The 26,909-nt window shown below is 34.9% G+C and overlaps 1 protein-coding gene across 1 annotated transcript in view; it reads left to right on the forward strand.

Annotated features, from left to right (window-relative positions):
* Positions 1-6,222: 6,222 nt before the first annotated feature.
* LOC149800432 (peptidyl-prolyl cis-trans isomerase D-like) overlaps positions 6,223-26,909 on the forward strand; it is a 57,214-nt gene continuing 36,527 nt past the window's right edge. The window contains exons 1-3 of the mRNA XM_089960063.1: positions 6,223-6,474; positions 18,712-18,849; positions 23,948-24,054. Of these exons, the coding sequence (XP_089816189.1) occupies positions 6,417-6,474; positions 18,712-18,849; positions 23,948-24,054 (303 nt within the window). The 5' untranslated portion in view covers positions 6,223-6,416. The remainder of the gene's footprint in view (positions 6,475-18,711; positions 18,850-23,947; positions 24,055-26,909) is intronic.

The raw sequence follows: 26,909 nt of genomic DNA on the forward strand, positions 1-26,909 counted from the left end.
AACTCCATCCACACTTTCCACTCATAGTATCTGTCTTTAAAGTTTAGTACGTGTACTTGCAGTTTATCATGGAACGAGGTAATAAGATTTTGTCATTTTATGTTTTATATTCTGTTATGATTTAACTTGCATTAACACTTGCATCAAAGAGTCCAGCGCTCTAGTACAAACTTTCACTTGCTTGTTGTATATACAAGTGCATACCTGAATTAGTCTGAAAACAATTTTCAAGTCAAGAATTTCCTTACATTCGGACCAATTCGACTATTTCTACGAGACAAATATAAATGATCCGTAGAAATGATCTAGAAGTTGCGAATGATATCCAATCGAAACAGCACTTGCATTTTCCACAGCATGCTAGAAGAAAGGTTATTCGACTCTCACAGGAAATAGACGAGGATGCTCCGAAGGGAATGATTTCTTAACCATTCAGAATAAAATCATTTCTTTCCGATGCGAGTCGAATAATTTCGGCTCTCTGAAAAAGACTCGGAAGCAATCGTATTATATTTTCCAAATTGTTAAGCTTTTGGCTGACGACCATCTTGTTGGATGATGTTGGATTTTTTATATGATAAAAGCTGAAAATAACACTTGACGACATTTCAATAATCATCGAAGTACCTACACTTTTTATTTTAATTTGATTACTGCAACTTTTTAATGAAATACATTTAATAAATCTTTCGGTTTCAATAAACTGGAAGCATTACTTAAGTTAGTGATGACAAGCCATCTAGTTATTGTGAAGTATTCAGGACGTTGTGATGCGAACCAACCACGGACATGGAGGCAGTTCAAAAAGGTCATTATTTACTCCTGAGGTCATTATTACTTCTGAGGTTTTTACAGCATGCATTGGAATAAGCCCAGGATGTTCATAAATTGATCTGCTTTTTACCTGACAAAAATAGCCAGCACTGTTCCAATTGAGTCCTAATGTGACTTGAGTCATTGTAAGCTAATATGTGCACTAAACGGAACCCGCAATAAAAGATGACCAGATGGTTTGGAAAAAAAAGAAAAGGAATCTTACTGGATACGCCGCCTTAGAACATTGCAACCAAGATGTTTAATCCAAGAAGACTAGAAAAAGACAACCATGCACAAATAAAATTATCTTTTGCAGCCGACACATTTTCTTTTAAATAATTCTATAAATTTGGTTAATAGCCTATGGCTAATATAACAATGAAATATCCGGGATATAATTTGCGCATACATAAATTTACATAAAATAACGGATGTCATTATGGCGCATCAATTTCTGGGTCAATACACATATTTTCCAGTATCAGCAACAAGCTGAAACAAACTAGTTGAAACATAATACAGTTAAAAGGTTTAATTCCTGTAGAAACAGCCATGTAAAGTTTCGCAAGCATAACCGGTTTCTGTTTATTTGTTTGTCTTGTCTATGTTTTGTATTTGCCTTTGAAAAAACTCATTAAAGAGTCAAAAGCGCTCAGGCCAGTTAGATACAAGTTTCGCACTGGTTGTTGTCAGTTTATTGCATTTATCTTAATCAATCCCTGTCACACGTGATCCATTGCTGGATCAGTGCACTTGAAAGGATTTTTATTCGCCATACGATTTATATATATATATATATATATATATATATATATATATATATATATATATATATATATATATATATATATCAGAGGCGTAGCTATGATATTTTGCGCCCGGGGACGGACTATAAAATTGGTGCCCCAGCCCCCTCCCCGTTTAATCACATTTTTGAATATTACCCTTGTTTACTTATTATAATGTAACGTTGTAAGCCTCATTTTGGCGCCCCTGTACCTTGGCGCCCGGGGACATATGTACCCCCCTGCCCCCCCCCCCCAGCTACGCCTCTGATATATATATATATATATATATATATATATATATATATATATATATATATATATATATTTCTTTACACACCTAGAACAATTGTAGATACTGGGTTAAAATTAGTATGTGTCCCATAATAATTTTAAATAAAAATCAAAACATTGCTTTAGTATTTTATATGCAGACTAGTACTGAGATTGTGTACAATTTTGCTGTATACTTGTGAAAGCAGAAATTAAGAAGCGTATTCCATATTGAAAAAAGGTATTACAAGCTATATGGATCCGCCATGTAAGTGCCGTCCACCACCATCATTACCACCAAACTCTCTCTCTCTCTCTCTCTCTCTCTCTCTCCATTTATGTGCAAAGTCGGTTTTGTTTTTATTGATTTATAGGTAAAACAACTGAATCGTTTTATGACTCTGTTTTTCATTAAACGTGACAACTTTTATTGCAGAGATACTTGCATTAATGAACTTAAAATGAGAGTTCGATCCTGAAAGGATATGATATCTGAAATTCACAAGAGAATATGATAAAGTTCCAACCCGTGAAGAAAGAAATTATAAACATCTTCCCTGGCCTTACTCGAGTTCTTGTAATGAAAAAAAAAGTCCTGGGTATGAAATGTCTTCGAGTTCAAGAAAATGCGGTGATTTACAGATACTGTTCGTCGTTGTAATTAAATCAATAGAAGGCAGAATTTACAAAGGATCTTACTGTTACTTCAACTTGAAAAGGTCATGTTTCTTTAAAATGTAAGACGGTTTCTCAATAATTCCTTAAACAAAAGTCAATTTTTTAACCTATTTTTCAGAATTCGTTGAACCAAACGAAATGATTTCTGGTTATCTAGCGTTATCTTCTAACGTGATTAATTTCCTGGTTAAAAACTACGTTTTCTAGCGATATTACAGTTTCTCTATTCTTCTCGAAATCAATTAAATCAAGCACTCAAGCCTCGTGTAGTATCATTAAGGTGGGGGGAGGATTATAGGGACTGTGATTTCAGATGGGTTGGTCCGTTTGAAGCCCCTGTCCAAGTAAAAAAAAAAAAAATATATACGTTTCATTGTTACGTATAAATGTGACAATTTTCAACAAAATGAGTCAACCTTTTTTTTTTTTTTACTTTAACTCTCTTCAAAATAGTCCTGTCCGCTCATTGGAACTTTAAGGCTTATGTTGTGTAGAAACTATCGAAACCTCTTCTGTGTGGTGAGCCAATTTGAAATGTAATTTTGCGCATTCATTAAAAGATTAATCCACATCGCTGTCATTAGGTGAACATGTGTAGAAATTACAAACTGAAAACTAGTGGAATGAAAGCTCAAAGTAAGTGGAACAGATTAGATAACTGAGATAAAATGTTATCTCTCCATTGTTTATGGTAATTTTGCCTGATCATGATTCAATACACACTATCTCACCATAATGCCCTCGCACATTAACCGGAACGCCAAGGAAAGACCCTAGCAAACGCGGGGCCCGATTTGGGTCATTTTGGCCCCCACCCTCACACCCCCCCCCCCGTCACCACGGAATTTGGAAATAAACTTTTAAACAAGTTTTTATATAATATTGAACTTAACATTTTCTTTCATCGCTTTAAATTTGCTTTCCCTCTGTGGATATATTGTTAAAAATTACTAACGCGCAGGGTCCCTGTGAGCGCGGCCCCGATGAGCGTAAGGCCGGTCTCGGGAACGCCCATAAGGTCGGCCTCGGGAACGCTATCTTTGGCAATGGGTACTAATAAATCAGTGGTAATCAGCAGGCTTAAAACAAACATAGGAAAATCAAGTCTCAAAATTAATCAACTATTTGATTTTATTTATTAATAAAAAGCAAACAAATGAATAGAACTCCTGGAATTAAGTGTTTGTAAAACACGTATTCCAGTTTCCCGTTTTATCCTCCACCCTAAAATTTTAACTCTTGGGTAAGTCCATGAGGTTAAGGACTGCAGTGGCGACTTAGCTGCTTACTGAGTTTGCATTTCCATGCTCAGTGAGTGGGTTCATGGATTTGCAGCGGGTATTTCAATAGTTTTGAAGTCATGACCCCGAAACATTGTCCCTTGAGAGTAAGGATAGACTTTGGGGTATATGTCAGCTGCATGTATATATATCAGCTGCATGTATAATTCTTTTCTTCTCGGGTTGCATGAATATATTCATACATTTATTTTATCATGTCCAATAAGTGTATATATGGTTACATCGTGAGGATCTTGAACCCACGCAGACAGAGGTGAGATGGCAGTGATCCGTAACGGAGAGCGCTTTAGACCACTCGGGACCCCAAATTCCGAAAGTACTGGCACAATCTACACCCACATGACCATGACTGACACAGGTCTTCAAGGTATGCAGAGAACTTGCCCCATGGAGAACTCGCCCCCACGTATCTGGTGAAGTCGCCCCAGTGTGGTTGGAGAAGTCGCCCCAATTGGTTGGAGAAGTCATTCCAAAACTTGTCACCCAAATAACCTTTTTATAACAGAATTAAGTTATCTTTTATGTGATTCATGTTTATATTTTTATTTATACGCTATCACAGAAGAGATATTAACTGGTAATCATAAAAAGCAATATCACAGTAATATTTCTAAGGACGGAATTAAGTCTGTATATAATCTAATGAATGACGACAATATAGTGATTAAAAAGGATGATAAGTCAAACACTATTATTATTATGAATCAAGATGATTATGTTAAAGAAGTTGAACGTCAATTAGAAATTAAATTAAAAAATTCAACATGCATTAATGAGATCGCTAAAAATAATATTTCCGTATGTGAGGAATTTTATACTTTCCCTCTTAACATACGTACACCTCAAAAATAATAATTCCGTACATGAGGAATTTGATAATTTCCCTCTTAACATAAGTACACCTCAATTCGATATTACCCAAAAACTCATACAAATCCTGACCATAATTTACCTTTAAATTTTCCAGGACGACCCATTACATCAGGTTTTAATTCATATGCTGAAAACCTATCCAAATTTATTGATAGTGTTTAACAACCTTTAATGAAATCACTTCCTTCATACATTAAAGATACAACTACTTTCATTAAAAGGTTGAAGTCTATTCCACATCTATCTGATAATTTCAATCCTGGTATCATTAGATGTAACATCACTATATCCCAACATTCCGCATGGAGATGGTATTGAAGCGTGCAAATATTTTCTTGATAACAATCCTAATAATAGCACACTATCTAGCGAAGATATTTGTAAAATAATAAAAACTTATCTTGGAAAATAATTATTTTCAATTTAATAATACGAACTACATACAGATAATGGGTATTAATATGGCTCCTCTTCCCTTTCATGGGTGAATTAGAAAAAGATTTTATTCAAAGCGAAAAGTTTAATCCATCTCTTTAGTTCAGATTTTTAGATGACATATTTATGATCTGGAAGCATTCAACTGAAGAACTGAAAAAGAATTTAATGATCGCCTAAATCATTTTCACCCGACGATTAAATTTACTTATACTGCATCTAGCACGCATGTTTCATTTTTAGATGTAATAAAAAATACTGATAACACTATCTCTACAAATATTATTAAAATGCATCTAATGATTTGAAGAGCAGAGCAAAAGGGACAGATAACACTTATTTCTCGTTAAGTACAGAAGCGGAGTTGATCAAATGGAAAAGTTGAACAATTGCAAATTTTATAAATTTAATAAGTTATCAAGTTGAAGAAAAACAACAATAAATAATGCCTAAACAACCATGTGGCGACATCTCAAAATTACTATATATGATACTTGGGGCGACTTCTCCAGGCGAAGTGGGGCGACTTCTCCTGACATCTGGGATGGGTTCTCCCAAGGTCAGTTCTCCATGAGGAGAGTTCTCCCAGGGCGAGTTCTCCATGGGGCGAGTTCTCCGCTATTCGGTTTTCAAGTGTCTAGCATTAATGGTGTAATAGTTCAATGACATTATAAAATATCCTCACTCTCTGATAATTAACAACAACAACAACAAAATAGTCCTCATTACACCGAGCACAAGTGGGGTCTGTGTTTAAGGAATTATTCAGGTGGAATATGATTTTAAACAAAACACAAACAGGCGCTTGAGGACCCGTTTGTTTTTAATCAAGTTGAAAATAAGTTGATGCCTGGCAAAAAGTAAGGATACGTTCATACTATTTCAAAATACATACAACGGTGTGCTGATACACGTTACTACCTTTCCTAAATACCTATACGGTCTTAACTTTGTTCAAACGGGTCTAAATTTAACTCAAGGTACGCCAAGGAATTTACTTCCTTGTATCGGCTAAATGGTGAATTATTTAGTTTAAAATGATTTGTCTTTTGTATTTCCATCGGTGAAATCAATTACTTGGATATTTTGCGCATGTCGAATCAGATCCACACGATGATATAATAGTCTCTTATGAAACGAAATTCAAGTCGCCGAGTCTAGAATTTTCTGGAACATAGGCCTAAAATAGACGCTTTGATAAACACACAACTATTTCATTATTGCCATTTTGTGACTCAGATCAAATACCGGCATAATGGCGTCTGTAGAAAATCCGCGTGTCTTCTTTGACGTAGAAATAGGTGGAGACAATGGTAATAACAGATTAAGTATTTATCTTTATTATCATTTTATTGATGTTTTATATATACCTACATTTTATGGGAATTAAAACCGATTCTATTTGATTGACACCTTTTCATAGTGTCTGGCTAACAACGTAACTTTTCATTCCCTGATACAGTAGTGTTTCCAGAACTGGAGACTTTACACCCTTTCCACAACATATACTTATTTGTGAACTTATTAGTTAATTTTATATGCTTGAAATCTATTGTCCAGTGCTGCTTTTAAGTTATAAGACACCAATATGTTAGCTTCATAACATAATTAATAGAAGTGCTCACAAAAACCGAAATATAAATATTTTTTACCATAAAACGCCTAATACTAATGAAGACGAATGTAACTTGATTTGCATGTGTTTGAATAATGATAAAAAGCAAAATAAAATTTGATTTAAGTGGCTTTTATACGAATTGTTACATTTTTATATTTATTGCATAGTCATCATGTCTTACACTGAGATATAAACTGAAGTCTTGTAAATATCTGTGTATTATTGTGGTGTATATCGGTTTTTGATCGTATTTTGGCATTTATAATAACCGTCATCACGTGTAGGCAATATTAAACTGAATGTTTGTAACAAAACTTGCATTCTAAATTACTTAGGTCTCATGATGTTTCATGAGTTTCCGCAGGCTATGATGTCATAGCCTCAACTTGAGTTGTTGTGGTTGAGGCAACGAACTGAGCCCATATCATGTAATGGAGCAAAAAATGATAATCACTAAAGTTAGAAAAACAAAAGTGTAGAAATCTACTACATAAGTAAAATCATGTTGTGAAAGAAGTTTGACTTATTTTGAATTTATTAAGCCCAAACACGATAAAATAAATTGGCATGGTTACACTAACCTCACCTTGTCCGCCATGACAGATAATGCAATACTCTTGTCGTGACCCTTTTTCTATATAAGGATTGACAGGCCATATTTGGATATTCTGTGCTGTGTTATTATCAATCAAGTGATGAATAATGGCTTCTCGGTGGAATGTCAAAGTTGCCGATAAGTCGTATTTACTATCAATGTGCAGAATTTCTGACTCAAACTGTGTCATATTTTTACTACGATTTGTTTACGTTTCCAAATAAGGCCTCAATGTCCTTATATGGTACACAAACAAACAAGGCTGAGAACGGAAGTAATCATAATTTGAACATATATGGCAGACGATCTAAACGAAAATATTGGATAAAAAAGGTAAATGAGATTTTACAACTATTTCTACAATGGTTTGTGATACTTCTGCTATTAAATAAGAGGACTACTCAGTTATTTCATTATATGCAAGGAATATGCTAAAGTTGTTGATATTAGGCTAAAAGAGCGCCGGGTGTGATTCACACCCGGCGTAATATTAGCACTAGCACTAGAGTTTCTACTGTGAATGATGTCTCTGTAAATTGCCATTTATCTGGTGAATTAAAAGGTGGCTCATCTGGCCAAAAAAAGTTCATCCATTTTACATAAAGCTGATTATCGATGTGGATAGAAAGACCAAAAAATGGAAGTTATCACTGAAACAGACTGTAACACTTTAATGTATCTTTGAAGTCATAATACCTCATTATATCCTGAATACACTTGTGGTCGTAGTATCCTCTTTTATCCTGAATACGACTATGTTCGTAGTCTACTACATATGTGTGTAGTGTCTCTAAAAACGCGTTATACATCACAAATATTTGTGTACTTCTTCACCAACACAGGGAAGTTGGAAAAGAAATTGTTGGCTTGAAAATCAATTGATAAAATGATGGATAAAAACTCAGATGTAAACACAGATGTTGATAGCAAGGGTAGCGACATTGAAGTTGACAATTTGGATGATTCTGATGATAATATTGACGTTGTTGTTGTTGTTGTAGGGTTTAATGCCATTTTTCAGCACACGATAGGCTATACATGGTGGCCAGTATTAATGGTGGAGGAAGAACCTGGGAAAACCCCGGAAAGAACCACCAACCCATGAGAAGCTACTGGCAAGCTTTCTCACATACCCACATTGGCTGAATCCGAGACTCGAACCCACGCAGACAGAGGTGAGTTGGCAGTGATCCATAATGAAGAGTGCTTTAGACCACTCGGTCACTCAGGGCCCCTGATCATATTGACATAAATGATGGGTTAGAATTTAATCAAGTTAATGAAAGAGATGATGCATGGCTTCATGTGCTTTTCAAGAGTGATTCGGAGAATGAAACTGACTTTGCAGGCTTTCAAGAGGAATGGGTCAGGGATGATTTTTCACCTTGATTTAAATTGATTGAAGGGGCAACTGTTGGACAAACAGAAAAAGCCGATGCACAACATTACTTTGAGTTACTTTGGGATGATTTAATCTGGAAAAAGACTTGTTGATGAAACAAACCGTTATGCTGAACAGGAGTGTAGAAAAAACATAAAGGGAGTAGATCTTTGTGACCAGATGGTTGGGTACTATCTTCTTCATCACCAGACAAAAAAATGTTGGCATCATATTTTCTTTTACTTAATGGAAACCTCGGCATAGAATGCATGTGATTGCATGGGACACAAATCCAGAGAAAGTCAAAAGTATGTGGCCAACATTTCAGAGCTATCTGGAGGACTTAGTTGCATCTCTGGTTGGTGACACTAGAGCTGGAAAGACTAAAGCACTTGTTCCAGAGCCTACCTTAGGAACAGTGCAACAAACCATTGAAAAAAATATTGGACAGAAAAATAACCTGTTATGAATGTTCACTGGCTGCTCAACCTGGAGAGAGGGGTGACAAAATTTGGTTGCAGGGAGTGTAATGTCCCTGTTCATGCAGAATGCCAGGGAAAACACATTACTAGGTGTATAAATGCTTAAAAGCTGATGTTTAGACAACAACTGATGTAGAATTGGCAGTTTTAAGAATGAAATAGATTTTTGCAATGTGATGTGGAATTTTTATTCACTATTAAAGTAATATTTTTGTTACTGACATAGTGATGATGTGGACTTCAAAATTTGGACAAAAATTTTACTAATTAATTACCATTATTTTGCTGAAGATTTCTAGGATTAATTTGTGTCAAGTTTTCATGAGAAACTGCGTGCTGAAGTACAAGTTCTAGAATATGAAGTAAACAAATTGTTCCAGGTGTTTTGTTGTCCAATTTTAGTAAAATTATTATAACTTTTGAACTAACATTGCTAGAAACTTCAAATTTGGACCAAAATACTAGAAATAGAATTATCTTTATTTTATTCACATACTATTAGGAGCATTTAATTAATCTTCATGAACAAAAGATTCACTGAACATCATAGTAAGTTTTATAATTTGTTCTTTTTTTTCTTTTAAGTCATATTTCAAAATCAGTTTTGAGCATGTACATTGGTAAATGATAATGAAACATATATCACTGTGTTGCAAATTTTATTACCTTTTCAGAGATTTTTAGTAAACATGGTGAAGGTCATCACAATTTCTGCTGCTGTTGCTGTATGATGCTCCATTTTACCACAATGTATTTAGAATTGCTTCTCAGGAATCAGGCACTGCAGTTGAAATTGGTAAACAGGATAATTCATTTTTTAATTGACTGCACCAACATTGCTTTTGTAAGGAACTGCAAAGGATGTAATCACTGAAACAGATAATAGAGTCACTCTTATTCACCTGCTGAACCTTGCTACTAGAGACATTTCAATAGCTCCACATTAGGAGTCATGGATTCAGGTACCTCTTACACCCAGGTCTCACCAGCATCCGAGGGACATTGGGTTGCTTAGTCCTGTCTCCCAGGAGTGAGAACAGGATGAAGGCATCCATCCATTCCTCGTGGTTTCTCACAAGTTTGACACAGTGCTCAAAGAAATGTTTTTTAGACACAGGCCCCAGTCTGGTGACTTAAATAAGCCCTGACTGAAATTCCACAAGCCCGGACACCAATTTCCAACAAGCCCAAAATGTCCCCAATTTTATTATTGTCACACAATGTTGCAATAGGTACAGTTCAGATATAAATTTAATAGGGTTCAAAGCGGCTTGAATGTAATGCAAGTGTCATTAGTGTACATCATTACACTGGCATGCTTCACAAAGTAAACCTCCATCAACCAAGGGTTCTGAAATTGTTGGGCTTTGCTGATAGCTAACTAAATGGGTTTCAAAGACGAATTACACTTGAACTTTATAATGACAACTGAAACGATCATGCTTTGCATTGTATGCAGTAAATCTGACTTCAAAGAAACGTTAAATATCATACATATGGTTTAAACATTCTAACTCAAGGCAATACTATGTAATAACTTTTGTTCTTGTACACGCATCTATCATCTCTTCGATTTACCTGTAATGGGTTGTTCCACTTCCTGATCCTAACTATGCAAATTAGCACAGTGGGTGCAACTGATGCAGCCTTCAAATACATCTCATCTGCTACTGTCAGTCAATTAATTAATATATGAAATGGTGGTTTATACTTGACCTCATTGTCTTTAATTGCCGCTATTCAAACCACCATGACTGATTACTGTTTATACATGCTACATGTAACAGGCATATACTGAAAGTGGTATGTTGGTTTTTTTTGTTTGTTTTTGAAGATTACTGAAAATTGTGTTTTCTTGAAACAGCCATGTCGGGGGGGGGGGGGGAGTATAAAATCGTTATTATGACATGCATTACTTCAATTTGATTAAAATCCGATCTCAGATTAATGTATGACAGTGGTGATCTGATTTAGATTGCACTGTGTTATGGCATTTTATGTCAGAACCTTGAAAATTTGCACGTTTCAACAGTGAGATCAAAGTTTCCTCAGGCAAATTAATTTGTTTTTGGATAAGCCCGATGGGCACCTCACTTCGAATACAGGACAGGCCCAGTCTAAAATCAGAGGTGTCCTGGACATCAGGCTATCAGATTTTTTTAGCACGGACAGAAAAGTTATGATCTTCCCCTGTTTCTTTCACCCATAGTTAAAGGTAGCAGAGGAGGACAAAATCTGGTCTTTTGACAGATTGGTAACTGAGGTTTACCACTTTTGCCCAGACATTGGTAACACTCTAATTCTTTCCCAGTTGAAGAAACATTCTGGGCCTAACTCTCAACTAGATCTCTTGCTGTTCCTTGTTCATTTACGACTAAGGTGTTTTTGCCAAGGTTTAGTAATGGCCAGGACTTTGATGAGCAGCAGTCTGTCCCTCCACCCCAGTATTGAGACTGTTGATCTCTGCATCAGAATACAAGGTTGTTACCTGTTCCTGGCAAATTCAACCTCCTACTTTGGATGCAGAAATGACTTACTCTGTTATTTCTATGGGGACCAATGCCTTCCATCCAGTTTAAACACTGGTTTCACATGCCAACTACTTTTCAACAGCATTGTTCAAACCAGCTGAAGGTGGACTCTGTCATCGATTGCCCTTCATTGTTTGTTATTAGCAGTGGTGTGTGTTTATCCATGGCCATATCTCGTCAGTGGAGCTCCTTCTTCTTTGGAAGTTTGCAGGCCCTTCTTCTTGTACTATGGACATTGGGTAGACAGCCTTGGGACTCACTTCCTCACCTGCATTGTTCTTTATTCAATAAATCCCATAGGTGCAAGGATAGTCCATTTCTCAAAGGCTTTGTATGGCACAACAGTTGATGGCTGGGTCCATTTTATTATGAAGTTGAACACTGGCTTTGGTTTCAAGATCTCCCTTCTCTTGTTAGGTTCCCCATGTTCTCTCACCAGTTGGATCTGGTGCAATTAAAGGAACTGGTGCACTCCATTTTTCAGAAGGGTACAGTAGAGAGATTATTCAGAAGGATACAGTAGAGAGATTATTCAGAAGGATACAGTAGAGAGATTATTCAGAAGGGTACAGTAGAGAGATTATTCAGAAGGATACAGTAGAGAGATTATTCAGAAGGATACAGTAGAGAGATTATTCAGAAGGGTACAGTAGAGAGATTATTCAGAAGGATACAGTAGAGAGATTATTCAGAAGGGTACAGTAGAGAGATTATTCAGAAGGATACAGTAGAGAGATTATTCAGAAGGATACAGTAGAGAGATTATTCAGAAGGGTACAGTAGAGAGATTATTCAGAAGGATACAGTAGAGAGATTATTCAGAAGGGTACAGTAGAGAGATTATTCAGAAGGGTACAGTAGAGAGATTATTCAGAAGGATACAGTAGAGAGATTATTCAGAAGGGTACAGTAGAGAGATTATTCAGAAGGATACAGTAGAGAGATTATTCAGAAGGATACAGTAGAGAGATTATTCAGAAGGGTACAGTAGAGAGATTATTCAGAAGGATACAGTAGAGAGATTATTCAGAAGGGTACAGTAGAGAGATTATTCAGAAGGATACAGTAGAGAGATTATTCAGAAGGATACAGTAGAGAGATTATTCAGAAGGGTACAGTAGAGAGATTATTCAGAAGGATACAGTAGAGAGATTATTCAGAAGGGTACAGTAGAGAGATTATTCAGAAGGGTACAGTAGAGAGATTATTCAGAAGGATACAGTAGAGAGATTATTCAGAAGGGTACAGTAGAGAGATTATTCAGAAGGATACAGTAGAGAGATTATTCAGAAGGGTACAGTAGAGAGATTATTCAGAAGGGTACAGTAGAGAGATTATTCAGAAGGGTACAGTAGAGAGATTATTCAGAAGGGTACAGTAGAGAGATTATTCAGAAGGGTACAGTAGAGAGATTATTCAGAAGGATACAGTAGAGAGATTATTCAGAAGGGTACAGTAGAGAGATTATTCAGAAGGATACAGTAGAGAGATTATTCAGAAGGATACAGTAGAGAGATTATTCAGAAGGGTACAGTAGAGAGATTATTCAGAAGGATACAGTAGAGAGATTATTCAGAAGGGTACAGTAGAGAGATTATTCAGAAGGGTACAGTAGAGAGATTATTCAGAAGGATACAGTAGAGAGATTATTCAGAAGGGTACAGTAGAGAGATTATTCAGAAGGATACAGTAGAGAGATTATTCAGAAGGATACAGTAGAGAGATTATTCAGAAGGGTACAGTAGAGAGATTATTCAGAAGGATACAGTAGAGAGATTATTCAGAAGGGTACAGTAGAGAGATTATTCAGAAGGATACAGTAGAGAGATTATTCAGAAGGATACAGTAGAGAGATTATTCAGAAGGGTACAGTAGAGAGATTATTCAGAAGGATACAGTAGAGAGATTATTCAGAAGGGTACAGTAGAGAGATTATTCAGAAGGGTACAGTAGAGAGATTATTCAGAAGGATACAGTAGAGAGATTATTCAGAAGGGTACAGTAGAGAGATTATTCAGAAGGATACAGTAGAGAGATTATTCAGAAGGGTACAGTAGAGAGATTATTCAGAAGGGTACAGTAGAGAGATTATTCAGAAGGGTACAGTAGAGAGATTATTCAGAAGGGTACAGTAGAGAGATTATTCAGAAGGGTACAGTAGAGAGATTATTCAGAAGGATACAGTAGAGAGATTATTCATCCCATTTAAGGTCAATAGGTATCTCAATCCTCATTTTTTTTTGCTGATTGATTTGTCCATGACATCAGTAGGGTGGATCGTTGGTGATCTTGTGTGCTAGAATCTTCTGGTTTGCCCAAATGGAAAAAAGAATTCTCATCATATGGTCTGGGTATTTTCTGCCTGGAAAGGTACCAGCTACATAAAACAATAGGTAAGTATTATATAAAAATTAATTTTATTCCCCTTCCCCCCAAATATAGAATTTTTATCATATGCATTGAAACATTGAAAAGAATTTAAAGAATCTTGTACTGTGCTCTCTAATAAATATTAATGATCTAACTCGCAATTCATTTATGCGTATTGTTTTGTATGCTTATTATTAATGTTAAATGTTTAATTTGGACCAATGATTTACATTATTTTCAATAAAGACCATTGTTCTTCCTCTTTAATTCATTATCTGTGCATGATATTCACTCCTTTGACCACTCCAGTGGCCTAGTGGTTAGAGCGTCCACCTCGGATACGGGAGGTAGTGGGTTCAATCACTGGCTGAGTCATACCAAAGACTTATAAAAATGGTACTAACAGCTGCCTTGCTTGGCGTTCAGCATTAAGAGGTTAGTGTTAGGACTGGTCCGCCTGGTGTGAGGATAATGTGACTGGGTGGGTCATAATGCTACATGTCTGTGGGCATGATGCCCCAGTGCTAGACATCACCATAAACTGTCACACTGCAGACATTGTAGTGATATGACTGAAAAATTATGAAAGCTATGTTAAGAATCCAAATCACACACACACTTTTGAATTCAATTTGTGCTTTCCTCTGGTCAGTACTCGCTGTTCTTGATACTTGTTACTGGAATAAAGAAAGAAACCCTTATGACCATTTTTATGCAGTCAAATGTAGACAATTAAAATAATTATCAGTTCTTCAGTGATCTGTTTTGACCATATGCAAAGAGTTATACTCTGAATTTAAAAGTTATAATAAAACTATTCTACGAAACAAAGGCAGTTTTAAAATAGGTAGTTGCATTGTGGATAAAGGAAAGAAAAACCCCAGTACTTTGGAACACCATTAATAATCTAATGGAAAAATGTAAATCTGATCTATCTTTAGATATCCACTTCGCCCTCGATAACTCACACAAGGGTGGCCAGAAACATAGACTGCATTATAAGTGAGGGCATGAGTTATCAAGGGACCTCCATAACAATTGAAATGGTGCCATCCTAGCTGGACATCGAGAAAACCATGAAGGGGAGGGGGCAAACTGGTCTGTTTAATGGCTCAATACTCATTTTACAATGGGGTTGGGAATATTTGTCAGTGACATGTTTTTTCTAACTAAGTTATTCATTTTTGTGTAAAAAGACCTTTATTTTCAAGATGCACAACTGCTGAGAGATCGTTAACCCAACTCGTTTCAACAACATCACATGTATGTGAAAACATTTTTTTATTACATGACTGTTTTATGTTCTTGAGTAGTCTGGTTCCCTGATCCTTTCGCTTCTTGCTCTGATCTCTGCTATGGGGGCGCTCACCAGTTAATATGTACTGTTGAGAGAGTGACGTATGTAAGGTGAAGTAGTTTGCATTTAAAACATGCACAATGGAGAGAATGTTGGCATACCTCTATGCTACATTAATGTAATATGGATGATATTTCTTTGGATATTGTACTTTTGGAAATTTTACATGATTTAAGCACGCTGCTAACTAAAATGACTGCTCCCTTGTGTTAAAAAATCAGCCTGAATTAGTCTAAAGTACACTGAAATAGGGAAAATGAATTTTGCCAGACTAGACAATACCAGCTTCTGAAAGTACAATGAATGAATTACCAAATATATAAAATGTAAAAAAAGTTATTGGCACTTATACAATTTACCTCTGAAGTTCAGGAACTGAAAATGACCAAGTAGAGCTAGCAATTTTTTGAAAGGTGCGCGTCAGAAGTAAGGCCAAGCTGTATACTCTATAACCCATAGTACACCCATCAGTCATACACCAAAATAAAGGGAATTAAAGGTTCTTTGAATTTTGCATAAGATATACAAGGTCTTTTTTAAATAGCCAGTATAACCAGTGAGGAAAGCCGGGGAAATTCTTTTTCTTTAAAATCCTAACCCTATGCAAAATACGAAACTGTAGAGTGCCACCTATAGTGGAATGCAACACAGGGAGCATACAAATCAGGGAACCATACTAGTTATTAATTCAAATTCACAATCAAAACAAGATTCCTTTTATTTAAAAAAATTAAGGATCATATAGTTTTTGAAACAGCCATCATTGTGGAAAGTCAATTTTTGATTGTTCTATTAGTAAAATATTGATGCTATGATTTCGCTGCAAGTAATAATGGAACTTCTCATCCATGAAGAAATCTCTGAGTGCAAATTCAGTAATTACAAATCAACTTCAAACTGTGAAACTAGCTTCTCATTAGTAAAACATATTGGTGAAACAGATTTTTATGTTGTCAGGTATTCATTTTGCTTGGCTGTCTTGCTATCTTAGATCACCCTTGTCAGTGAGTATGCTAATTTAAGGTAGTTTGATTCGAATTTGTTCACCAAAATAAAAATTGTAACAGTGTTCGAATGATCACTTGAAATGAGTTGACCTGACACATGACTGGGGCCGTTACTTGTTAACGCAGGTTGGATTTGCATGCCTTTTAACTCTTCATTTATTCCATCCCTTTTATTTGATGCAAAAGACTACTTAACGTGGTAATACAAGAAGGTCAGTTTTTAATTCAGCGCAACAATCCAACAAATACTTACGCAAATTAAGTTTCAAAACACCATTGGCACTTAATTAGCTTCTCACAGAAATGCTCGCGGACATAGCTTTTACAGTAGATTGACATATTTTATGTTTGAATACAATGGCAGATTGTATTTATGTTCATTTACACTTAATCCGAACTAAAAGATATAACTGAAACACCCATTTCACATTTTAAAAAAATTAATTGGTATTTATTTATTATAGAGCTGCCTCAAGTAGGCGTTACTGACATTTCAATTGATCAAAATTTCATTGCATACTGTTATTTACAGTATACCAAGAATTATAGTATACCAGGAATGTTGTTTGCAAAGAAATTTTAACAAAATACACGAAATCTTATTAAAAGTTGATACGCTGATAATTTGATAATGTTGATTCAAATTTCCAGGTCATATCAACCATTTTCGACAACAAAACAAGCGATAGATCATGGTTTCAGTTACCAAATTTTGTTCATGATTTTCTTCATGTTCAACAAATAGGAGCCAAATTTTTGGTACTTACTAGTATATAAAAAGTGTGATCCATGACTGACCCCTTGTAATAAGTAGGTGTGTGGGTTGTCAGGGTGCGAGTTAAGGGAGTGGTGTACCTAACGGCAGATGGATTTTATGTTTAAAAGAGTTAATAAACATTGATTAATAAGCTGTCTCAGTGAATAAACAGCTGGAGCTTGATAATCATATTAATTGAATTTAAAAAATTCAGAAAGGCAAATCATGTAGTATTGATGAAGTATCAAATGAGATGTTGGAACTTGTTTATCAAAGAATATGTTGACATATAAAACTTTACCTTGCTCAAGGGAATTCTTCCCATAGATTTGCAGTGTTGCACTTTGTGCAAGCCATTAGGTGGCATTAAAAATACATCTTGCCTCATTATTAGATTTATTAAATTTAGGGGACATTGGTAGTTTGTGGTGGGCGAATGTCTTCGGGGCTTTTTCAGGGTACAATGTGGAGACCAACATATGTGGATGGTGACCCATCAGATCACATAGATGCGTTAGTAAACTTTTTTTGCAGAATTTTGTTTGACCATTTGGATACATAGAGAATAACAACATAACCTGCTGATTGGTTTCCTTATCAGCTAGGAGCTGTGTGATTTACCTGGCAACTTTTAATTCACACGTGGCTGCTTGAATAACAAACTGTATCTCCTTTGGGGGATATCCCACCCCTCACCTACTTTGTCTACTCACCTTCCAACTTTAAGGGAAGGCCCTTGTTCTGTAAAAATTGCAGAATCTCTGATAATGTCATGAAAATAATGATAGATAAAATAATTAAAGTTTCTATGTACCTTTTTTTTTTTGTAGATTTTAGAAAGCTTTTGATGTAGATAGGCATTACCATATAGCTTTGGGTTACATAAATAACGTGTTCTGTCAAAACAAATTATTGATTAAGTAAAAGCTTTGAAACAACAATTGGAGTTAAGCACGACTGTATTTTAAGATATCACTTAATTCTCAGCATATGTTAGCGAACTGTTTAGTAACTTTCATAGGCCTGTGATCAAATTTGAATAATGGTTTTAATTTATATTGTTTATTATATATTAAAATTTACTTCTCCCCATTTGGTTGCGAAGGAGAAGTGAGATTGCCCTGTTGTGGGGATCCATGATTATCTCTTAGCTACTGGAAATGTGTAAATGGATTTGTGGGGTTGAGCTCCATTTTTCAGCATATAATTGGATATAAATGGCAGCCAGTACGTGTTGGTAGAGGTAGAACCCAGGAAGAACCAGTACCAGTTTTTTTCGCATGTAAGGAGGTGATATATGCGTGATATTGTAAAGCCAAATGCCTTGGACCACACGGTGACCTTGAGCTCCAGAATCCTGTAATATTCAGTGTACCAGTATATTTACCATGTGTACTAGAACTTTTAATTGTTTGCTTCTACCAGCATAATGTTTCTTATTAAACTTTTCAGTTGGTCGTATTGTCTTTGAATTGTTCAAAGACAAAGTTCCAAAGACGGCAGAGAATTTCCGAGCTCTGTGTACAGGAGAGAAAGGAGAGGGAAAATTTGGCAAGCCGTTACATTACAAAGGATGCATTTTCCACAGGAGTAAGTAGCAAGGATATTGATATTAACTTTTATTCATAAATTCTTATTACGTGAAAACAATAAGACTTTAAAAGAATGCAATGTGATTTAAATCTAGATCTTGTTATCTCGTGTTTCATTCCCACTCCAACAACAACAAAAAAGCGATCATAAATTGGACTTTAGACATAAACATTACCATATTTTTCTGAATAAGTTTCAGTATTAAAGATCATCACAAATTACTTTCTTTAAATGGGCTTGATAATTCAGTAATATTCTTTAAAATGAAATAAAGAAAACTGATTTGCTAATAATAGCTGACATGTCTCATTTGAAGCTACTTGACCGTTTTTTAAAATAGTTTTAGCAATTATTTTATTCTTTTATTATCTTGAATTTCTCTCTGACTCTTTCCACACACAAACACACACTGTAATGGCCATAAACATAAATCTTGGGACCTGGAAATATAATCTCTTTTATTCTATGCCCCAAGATTTATACTCGTGTAAAATGTAAGCATTTCTTTATCTTATAGACCCAAAAAAATGTCAATACAAATTGGCAAGACTGACTCATGTCACACTCAAGTGACCAGCCCTTTCACTTAACCATGTCAGTAAGCTGTTATAAACTACTAATAATTGCTTTTGTGCATGTGCATATTTTCTCCGAGATGAAGTAAAGGTTAATAATGACTTCATAATTTATGGACTGGATAGAAATTTATCCAGGAGACCAGACTGTACTATAATATGTAGTACTAACACAGTGCAAATTGTGCTTAGTGTCACCTATATCCTTGTTTATTCCCCAAAATATTGTTGGCAAATTTTGCTTTATTCCTTGTTTTTTTTACCAAATCACATTCTTCAGATTATATATCAGCTAGATCATTTGTCTCAAACCACCCTGAGGGCCACATAAGGGCATTTTTGACCGCACCACCTTTGTTAACTTTCATGACACCTTGTGACACCAGTCATTTTGCTGGCCACAGAATACGGCTTGGTGGGCTGTGTATTTGTAACCCCAGAGCTAGATGTACTTAGCTGTTTAATTTACTTTGATTCATATGCTCATGAGATACTATTTTTCATTGATCTAGGTACATGCATTTAATTGTATAAGGCAGATAACCAGCATATATTGACATAACTGTCACATGTTCATGAATAAATGATTAGAATAAATCTAAAATTCTGAATAAAAATAGACTAAGATCATCATCAACTAAATGAGAGCTTTGAACCAAACACTATTGTTGTTCATTGTTGTCATACAGGGATAACATTTTAATCAACTACTTATTTCAACTTTTAACGTAAAACACCTCCACCCACCCCATAATTACTGTTTTAGAAATACCAAATTTTATTGCAATATGCATAAACAAACAACAATTAACTAGAGTCGAAAGGGAGAGGTTACTGTTATAAATGCATACAGCAACCCATTATGCTCAATTCTTGTCATTTTTCAAGTTATTGATTTTGGAAATAATAATAAGTAAACGGGGGGAAATAAATAAAGAACAGTATGACCATGCTTTAACAATGTTGTTGTTTGTTGGGGCCCCGAGTGGCCGAGTGGTCTAAAGCGCTCGCCATTAAGGATCACTGCCATCTCACCTCTGTCTGCGTGGGTTCGAGGCTCGGGCTCGGCTAATGTGGGTATGTGAGAAAGCTTGCCGGTAGCTTCTCGTGGGTCGGTGGTTCTTTCCAGGGTTTTCCCGGGTTCTTCCTCCACCATTAATACTGGCCGCCATGTATAGCCTATCTTGTGCTGAAAAATGGCGTTAAACCCCATTACAACAACAACAATGTTGTTGGGGTCCATAGAACTCGACCATGTTATAAACCAAGACATGCTATAAGCAACCAAGTCAGTTAACTGAAGAAAACTATGCTTGTATCCAGGAAAAGATGGTGATTGGAGAAGATGCAAAAATATGTGCTTTTGATTAAAGGAAGATAAAACTAGTCTGAAATACACTTGTATATTGACAACTTAAATTTGTGTAGTAAAGTCTATAATGCATTAGGTACTGTACATGTATATGAAAAGATCATGAATTTGAGTATAAATCACACATTATAAACTTAATGTATCCATCATGTCCCATTAGAAAGCACAAATAACACTTGTATAAAAGTGGTTTTGTTTATATCCCATTGTCAACAAATGAATATTACTAAACAATTGTCACCAGTAGTACATGGCTATAGTTGTTTTCATGCTGCATGTACGTAAAATGGCCTAGATTTTGGTCAGCTGGAGACAGCTATCATGGCTATTTGAGTATATCACAGCATACGTCTTTTTAGGCCCAGTGTTGTGGCTATTTGAGTATATCACAGCCTACAGGTATTTTTAGGCCCAGTAACATGGCTGTTTGAGTATATCACAGCATACAGGTAATTTTATTCCAGGTGTCAGCATATGTGGATTATGATATAACTCTGCTGTTAAGAAGGTTTGTTGGTATAAACATAAAGGATTTGTTTATGTGACAATAGATTCCAGTGCATTTTATATCCAAGTTTGTGGCTTCCTGTCATGGTGCATTTGAATTTATCCACTCCAAACCCAAGATTGTATATACATATTTAAACAGGCAATGTTGACCAAAATAATATTTTGCTGCCAATAAAGAAAATATCAGCTTGCAACAGTGGTGAAACTCGGCACAATCCCTGAATAAACTTTTTGCACATTATTTTTCATTCTTTTAAGAATTTTTTTCATATATGAGAAAAATAAATGTATTCAGAATGTCAGGAGCCACATTAAGATTGTTTCACATTAGAATTCATAAATTATCTCCTCCCGAAAATGAATGTAAACTTTTTACACATTATTTGTCATGCTTATAGAAGAATTTTTTTACACAGATGAGAAAATAAAATGCATATGAAATTTCGAGAGCCATGACACAATTGTGTTATATCCAAATTTATGTTATAACAGAGCATGCTATAATGGGGTTACACTGTATTGATTTTTCAAAAAAATTATATTGTAACATTTCCATGTAATAATTTATAATGATGGTCCCTTAACAACCATGAAGTCATTTCTTATGTTGTTACTATTGATAAAATACCCTCGATTGATTAGTTTAAAAAAATATTGAAGGTGTCCAAAGACTTGCACTATATGAAACAAATTTCCATAATTTCATGTCCCAACATTTTTAGGTCATTACAAAAATTAGTTTGGAAAATAATTAATGGTGTCACAAGACTTGCAGTATCCCAAGATTTACAGTCATTATGTTATATATACTGGTATTTTAGTCATAATTTTCTGCATCAGAGTTCTTTTTCATGAAACAATGAACAAAAAGGAACTATTAAAATTGACATCCTATGTACATGAATGTTTCTGTTCTTGAATGCAAAGAAAATAAACCACTGAGATCATTCCAACCCAAGAGATTTTTTCCTTGCTTCAGACACATAATAAAATGCAATGTCATTTTCTTTCTCTGTACATTAATGTATTTTAATAATACAGTGCTTGACTTCTGTTTAGTTTCGTCTGAATAATGCAGACACTAAATAAATATAAAATAAATGACTTTGCAAAAAAAGATAATTCCTAAAAGGTTTCAAATTCTTTGTGCCATCTACTGAGTTCTATGGTAGATAGTATTATCTTGTCACTTAATTGCAGCTCTCTGTCTTTTTGAGGATGTTGAATACATTACGACTCTGTGGTTACAAACTAGAGTAACAGAAAAGAAGCAATGTCAGTAAGTTTTGTAAAACTTCATAAAGAATTTAATTATTAAAGTGATAAATAAAAAATGTGAGAGTAACTTAGAGTGTAATGAAGTAAATCCAAACTAGTCCTTATAAAGGTCCATGAAAGTCCTGAACGAATGAATAGTAAAGGTCCATGAAAGTCGTGAACGAATGAATGGTCTCTTTTTCAATGCCAGAAATGTACTGATCCTCCAAGAACTGTGACATTATCAAGATGGCGTTGTCCAGAAATCTTTCGAATAATTTATAACAGTTCCAGAATAATATTATTGTCCAAATAATGAGCACTTTCTGTCTCCACTGAACAGTCTAAATAAATGTTTATCTTCTTGAAAAATACCTAAGTACAATAAAAAAAATGTCTGCAGACTTACATCAGGAACACAAAAAGTGTGAATGATTCCAGAAATCAGAACAAAACTGAATGCTTAATTTTCTGCTTATATACATGGCATATTGCAACTGCACTTCGTAATAGACCACATGTGACAGCATACACTATGATTTTGATGACCTAAGCATATTCACATGACCTCACGCAGCCAATGGAAAACCACAGAATTATTCTCAATTTTCATATCCCATCAGTCACTGAAAAACTATGCCATTTAAGTCTTATTATGGTTATTATTACTAATTGTCAACATGTACATAACCATCTATTTATAAACCCTATACAGTTTGCATTCGTAACAGAGCCAGGTCATGTATACTTTATCACAAAAGACGTTCTATACATTTTACAATTACTATGAATTTAAATTATGAGAATGAAATCAAAATCGTGTTCCAGAAGTTACAAAAAATATAGATTTACCTAACAAGTAGGCAAGGTAGACAGTGATATCTTGTCATTTCATTGCAGCTACCTGTAAGCTTATGAGATGTTGAATAGAAAAGATGCACCCTCGTGTATGTTATAAGAGATGATTAATTGATGCAGAAGTTACACTTGTTAGTATGCCAGACTTGTGGCCAAAAGGGTACAGGTTCAGATTCTTCCATGGGATAAGCCAGGGTCAGCTACTATGGTGTGTTCTTTGGCAAAGTACTTTCATCCATTTATTACAGACTTATAACCTACTGGTGTTGCTGTGCCACAAAACACTAAACTATATCAAACAATGCAAACCATACCTACCTAATATGGCAAAATTGTTACATTAAGGAAGTGTAGTTTATAAATAACATAATTTGTTCTCCTTCATGGAATGGGAATAATCAATTTATGAGGTTAGTTTGATGCTTAATTGTCGAAATAAGAATATACTTGTTTTTGTTTTATTATCGCCATCAGAAGGCTGGTATTACTCTTATTATTATCCTTGTGTCTTTTTTCTCATTAGTTATCAAAGACTTCATGGTGCAGGGAGGAGATTTCACCAATGCTGATGGCACTGGAGGAGAAAGCATCTATGGAGAAAAATTTGAGGATGAAGACTTCACGCAAAAAGTTTGTTAATTTCTGAGTATTAATATTAAGAAGTCTCCGAGTTAACTACAAGATGTACACATCTTAATTTAAATATTAAACATTCAGGTTTCATTTATCCACTCACCATGCATCATAGACCCTTTTTTATTATTTTATTACATTCAGGTTTCATTTTAGCTACTCACCATGCATCATATACCCTTATTTTTTAGTTTTATTACATTCAGGTTTCATTTTCGCTACTCATCATGCATCATTGACCCTTGTTTTTTAGTTTTATTACATTCAGGTTTCATTTTAGCTACTCATGCAATATAGACCCTTATTTTTTAGTTTTATTACATTCAGGTTTCATTTTAGCTACTCACCATGCATCATTGACCCTTATTTTTTAGTTTTATTACATTCAGGTTTCATTTTAGCTACTCACCATGCATCATTGACCCTTATTTTTTAGTTTTATTACATTCAGGTTTCATTTTAGCTACTCATCATGCATCACCCTTATTTATTAGTTTTATTACATTCAGGTTTCATTTTAGCTACTCATCATGCATCATAGACCTTTATTTTTTAGTTTTAATACATTCAGGTTTCATTTTAGCTACTCATCATGCATCACCCTTATTTATTAGTTTTATTACATTCAGTTTCATTTTAGCTACTCACCATGCATCATTGACCCTTATTTTTTAGTTTTATTACATTCAGGTTTCATTTTAGCTACTCACCATGCATCATTGACCCTTATTTTTTAGTTTTATTACATTCAGGTTTCATTTTAGCTACTCATCATGCATCACCCTTATTTATTAGTTTTATTACATTCAGGTTTCATTTTAGCTACTCATCATGCATCATTGACCCTGATTTTTTCTCTTTGACACCAAAAAGGTCTCATTATGGCACCCATTGGGTGCATAAAAAGACATACTAAGAAAATAAAGATGAAATTTCAGTTCATTTGTTTTAGACTGACTAAATTAAACACATCCCAGACTTAGAAAACAGTGTGTGCTCACTGCCAAAGAAACATAAGACAATCATTTTCATTGGCTGACAGAAATGTCTTAGTGATTTTGATTAGCTCTTGGATCCATTTCAGAGCATATGGTTGTTGATCATTGATAGAAAATCCAAAGAGGAGAAATAAAATCTTGAGCAAAGCACTGCAGCATATATTTTCATAAATGGAAGAAGAAACTATAGACTTGCATATCAAAAATAAATTCTAGCAAGAACAGTAACTTGAGCATGAGAAATTCAACTCTAAGTATGGAAGGTTTGCAGCAAAAATAGAGTGATATTGCTTGATAGAAACAAGAAATTGTAGAAAACCATATCTTTTTTTTCTTCTTCTTTTGATCAGACTTTTGGATATAGTATTAAATACCCTAGGATGTATAATATTTATTATAATGACTGATGGGCCCCACTGGCCATGTGGTAGGAGATCAAAGGAGTCTGAAATTAAGAACAGCACCTAAGCGTATCATATGTGTCAATTCAAATGCTTAATGGATTGAATTTTAATCTTGAAAAATAGCTACGGGTGAAAGGCAGGTATATAAAAGATCTGAAGATGTCCTGTTGATGATATTGAAAGTGATTTAAATGCAAACTTTGTACATCGAAACATTACAGGAAGGCAAATGTTATATGTAATAAAATTTGTGTATTCTGGCTCCAGGGTAAATGTTCAGGGGTAGGATGGGGAGAGGAAGCTGGTGGTTGGTGTTGAAGGAAGTAGGTATTGGGATTTGTGAACGACAGCTAGTGAGCCACCAAAGTAAATGAATTCAAATTTCTTTCATTCTGAATAGGACTACATTTCCAAAAAGCATGTATTTTGTGATGGCATGAATTTGAATCACATTGTAGATGTGTGTTTAATGGGAAATGATGTACAATATTAAAATTAAATGAAAGTGTTGAATAAACACTCTTGTCACTTACATGATACTCAGTGTTTGTAACATGTAAAAAGATAACATTTAGCATTTGTATGTACATGTGTGTGTACATTTTATCAGCTGTCTGTTGTCACATGAACAATGTACATTTGGTTGTGTACTATAGACTACACATTTGCATTGACAATTTTAGATATCTGACTGTCTTCTAAGCTCATAAATGACATCTTATTTAATAAGATAATCTTTTCTTTTTCTGTTTTCTAATTGATGTATAAACACTGAATCACCGACTTTTACTCTGAAAAACAATTTTATTTCTAAATTTAGGTTCTAAAACACAAAGGAACACCAAGATACTTGTCTTTCTTAGTATCAACAAGCGATGTGGCACTTGTTTTCAATGAATGCTCTTTATAGTGACTAGACACTTTTGTTTCATATCATCCGGAAAAGTTACAACTGAATTAATGACCATCTTAACTCTGTTTTCATGCAAATTGATTTATACCAAACAGAGAACTAGGTAACTGGAAGATTGCAGTGGTAAATTAATCAAGTCATATCAAGTGATTTCATTTGAAACAAGTTTATGTTAAGTTCCTGAGAATGTGTATTCAGTTTTGTGAACTAGTACAAATTTTTCAGGGCCCCGAGTGGCCAAGTGGTCTAAAGCTTTCACTGTTACGGACCACTGTCTTACCTCTCTCTGCATGGGGTTGAGTCTCGGATTTTATCAATGTGGGTATGTGAGAAAGCTTGCCTGGCGCTTCTCATAGGTCAGTAGTTCTTTCCAGGGGTTTCCAGGGTTCTTTCTCCACCTTTTATACTGGCCGCCATGTATAGCCTATCTTGTGCTGAAAAATGACGTTAAACCCTACAACAAATTTGTTGCTGTATGATTTCATGTAGGTGAAGTTATGCACATAGAAAAATTTTTCACCATTGTATATGTATTTC

This window comes from Sinohyriopsis cumingii, chromosome 5, assembly GCF_028554795.1.
Source record: "Sinohyriopsis cumingii isolate HCF-2022 chromosome 5, ASM2855479v2, whole genome shotgun sequence".
Taxonomy (NCBI): Eukaryota; Metazoa; Mollusca; class Bivalvia; order Unionida; family Unionidae; genus Sinohyriopsis; species Sinohyriopsis cumingii.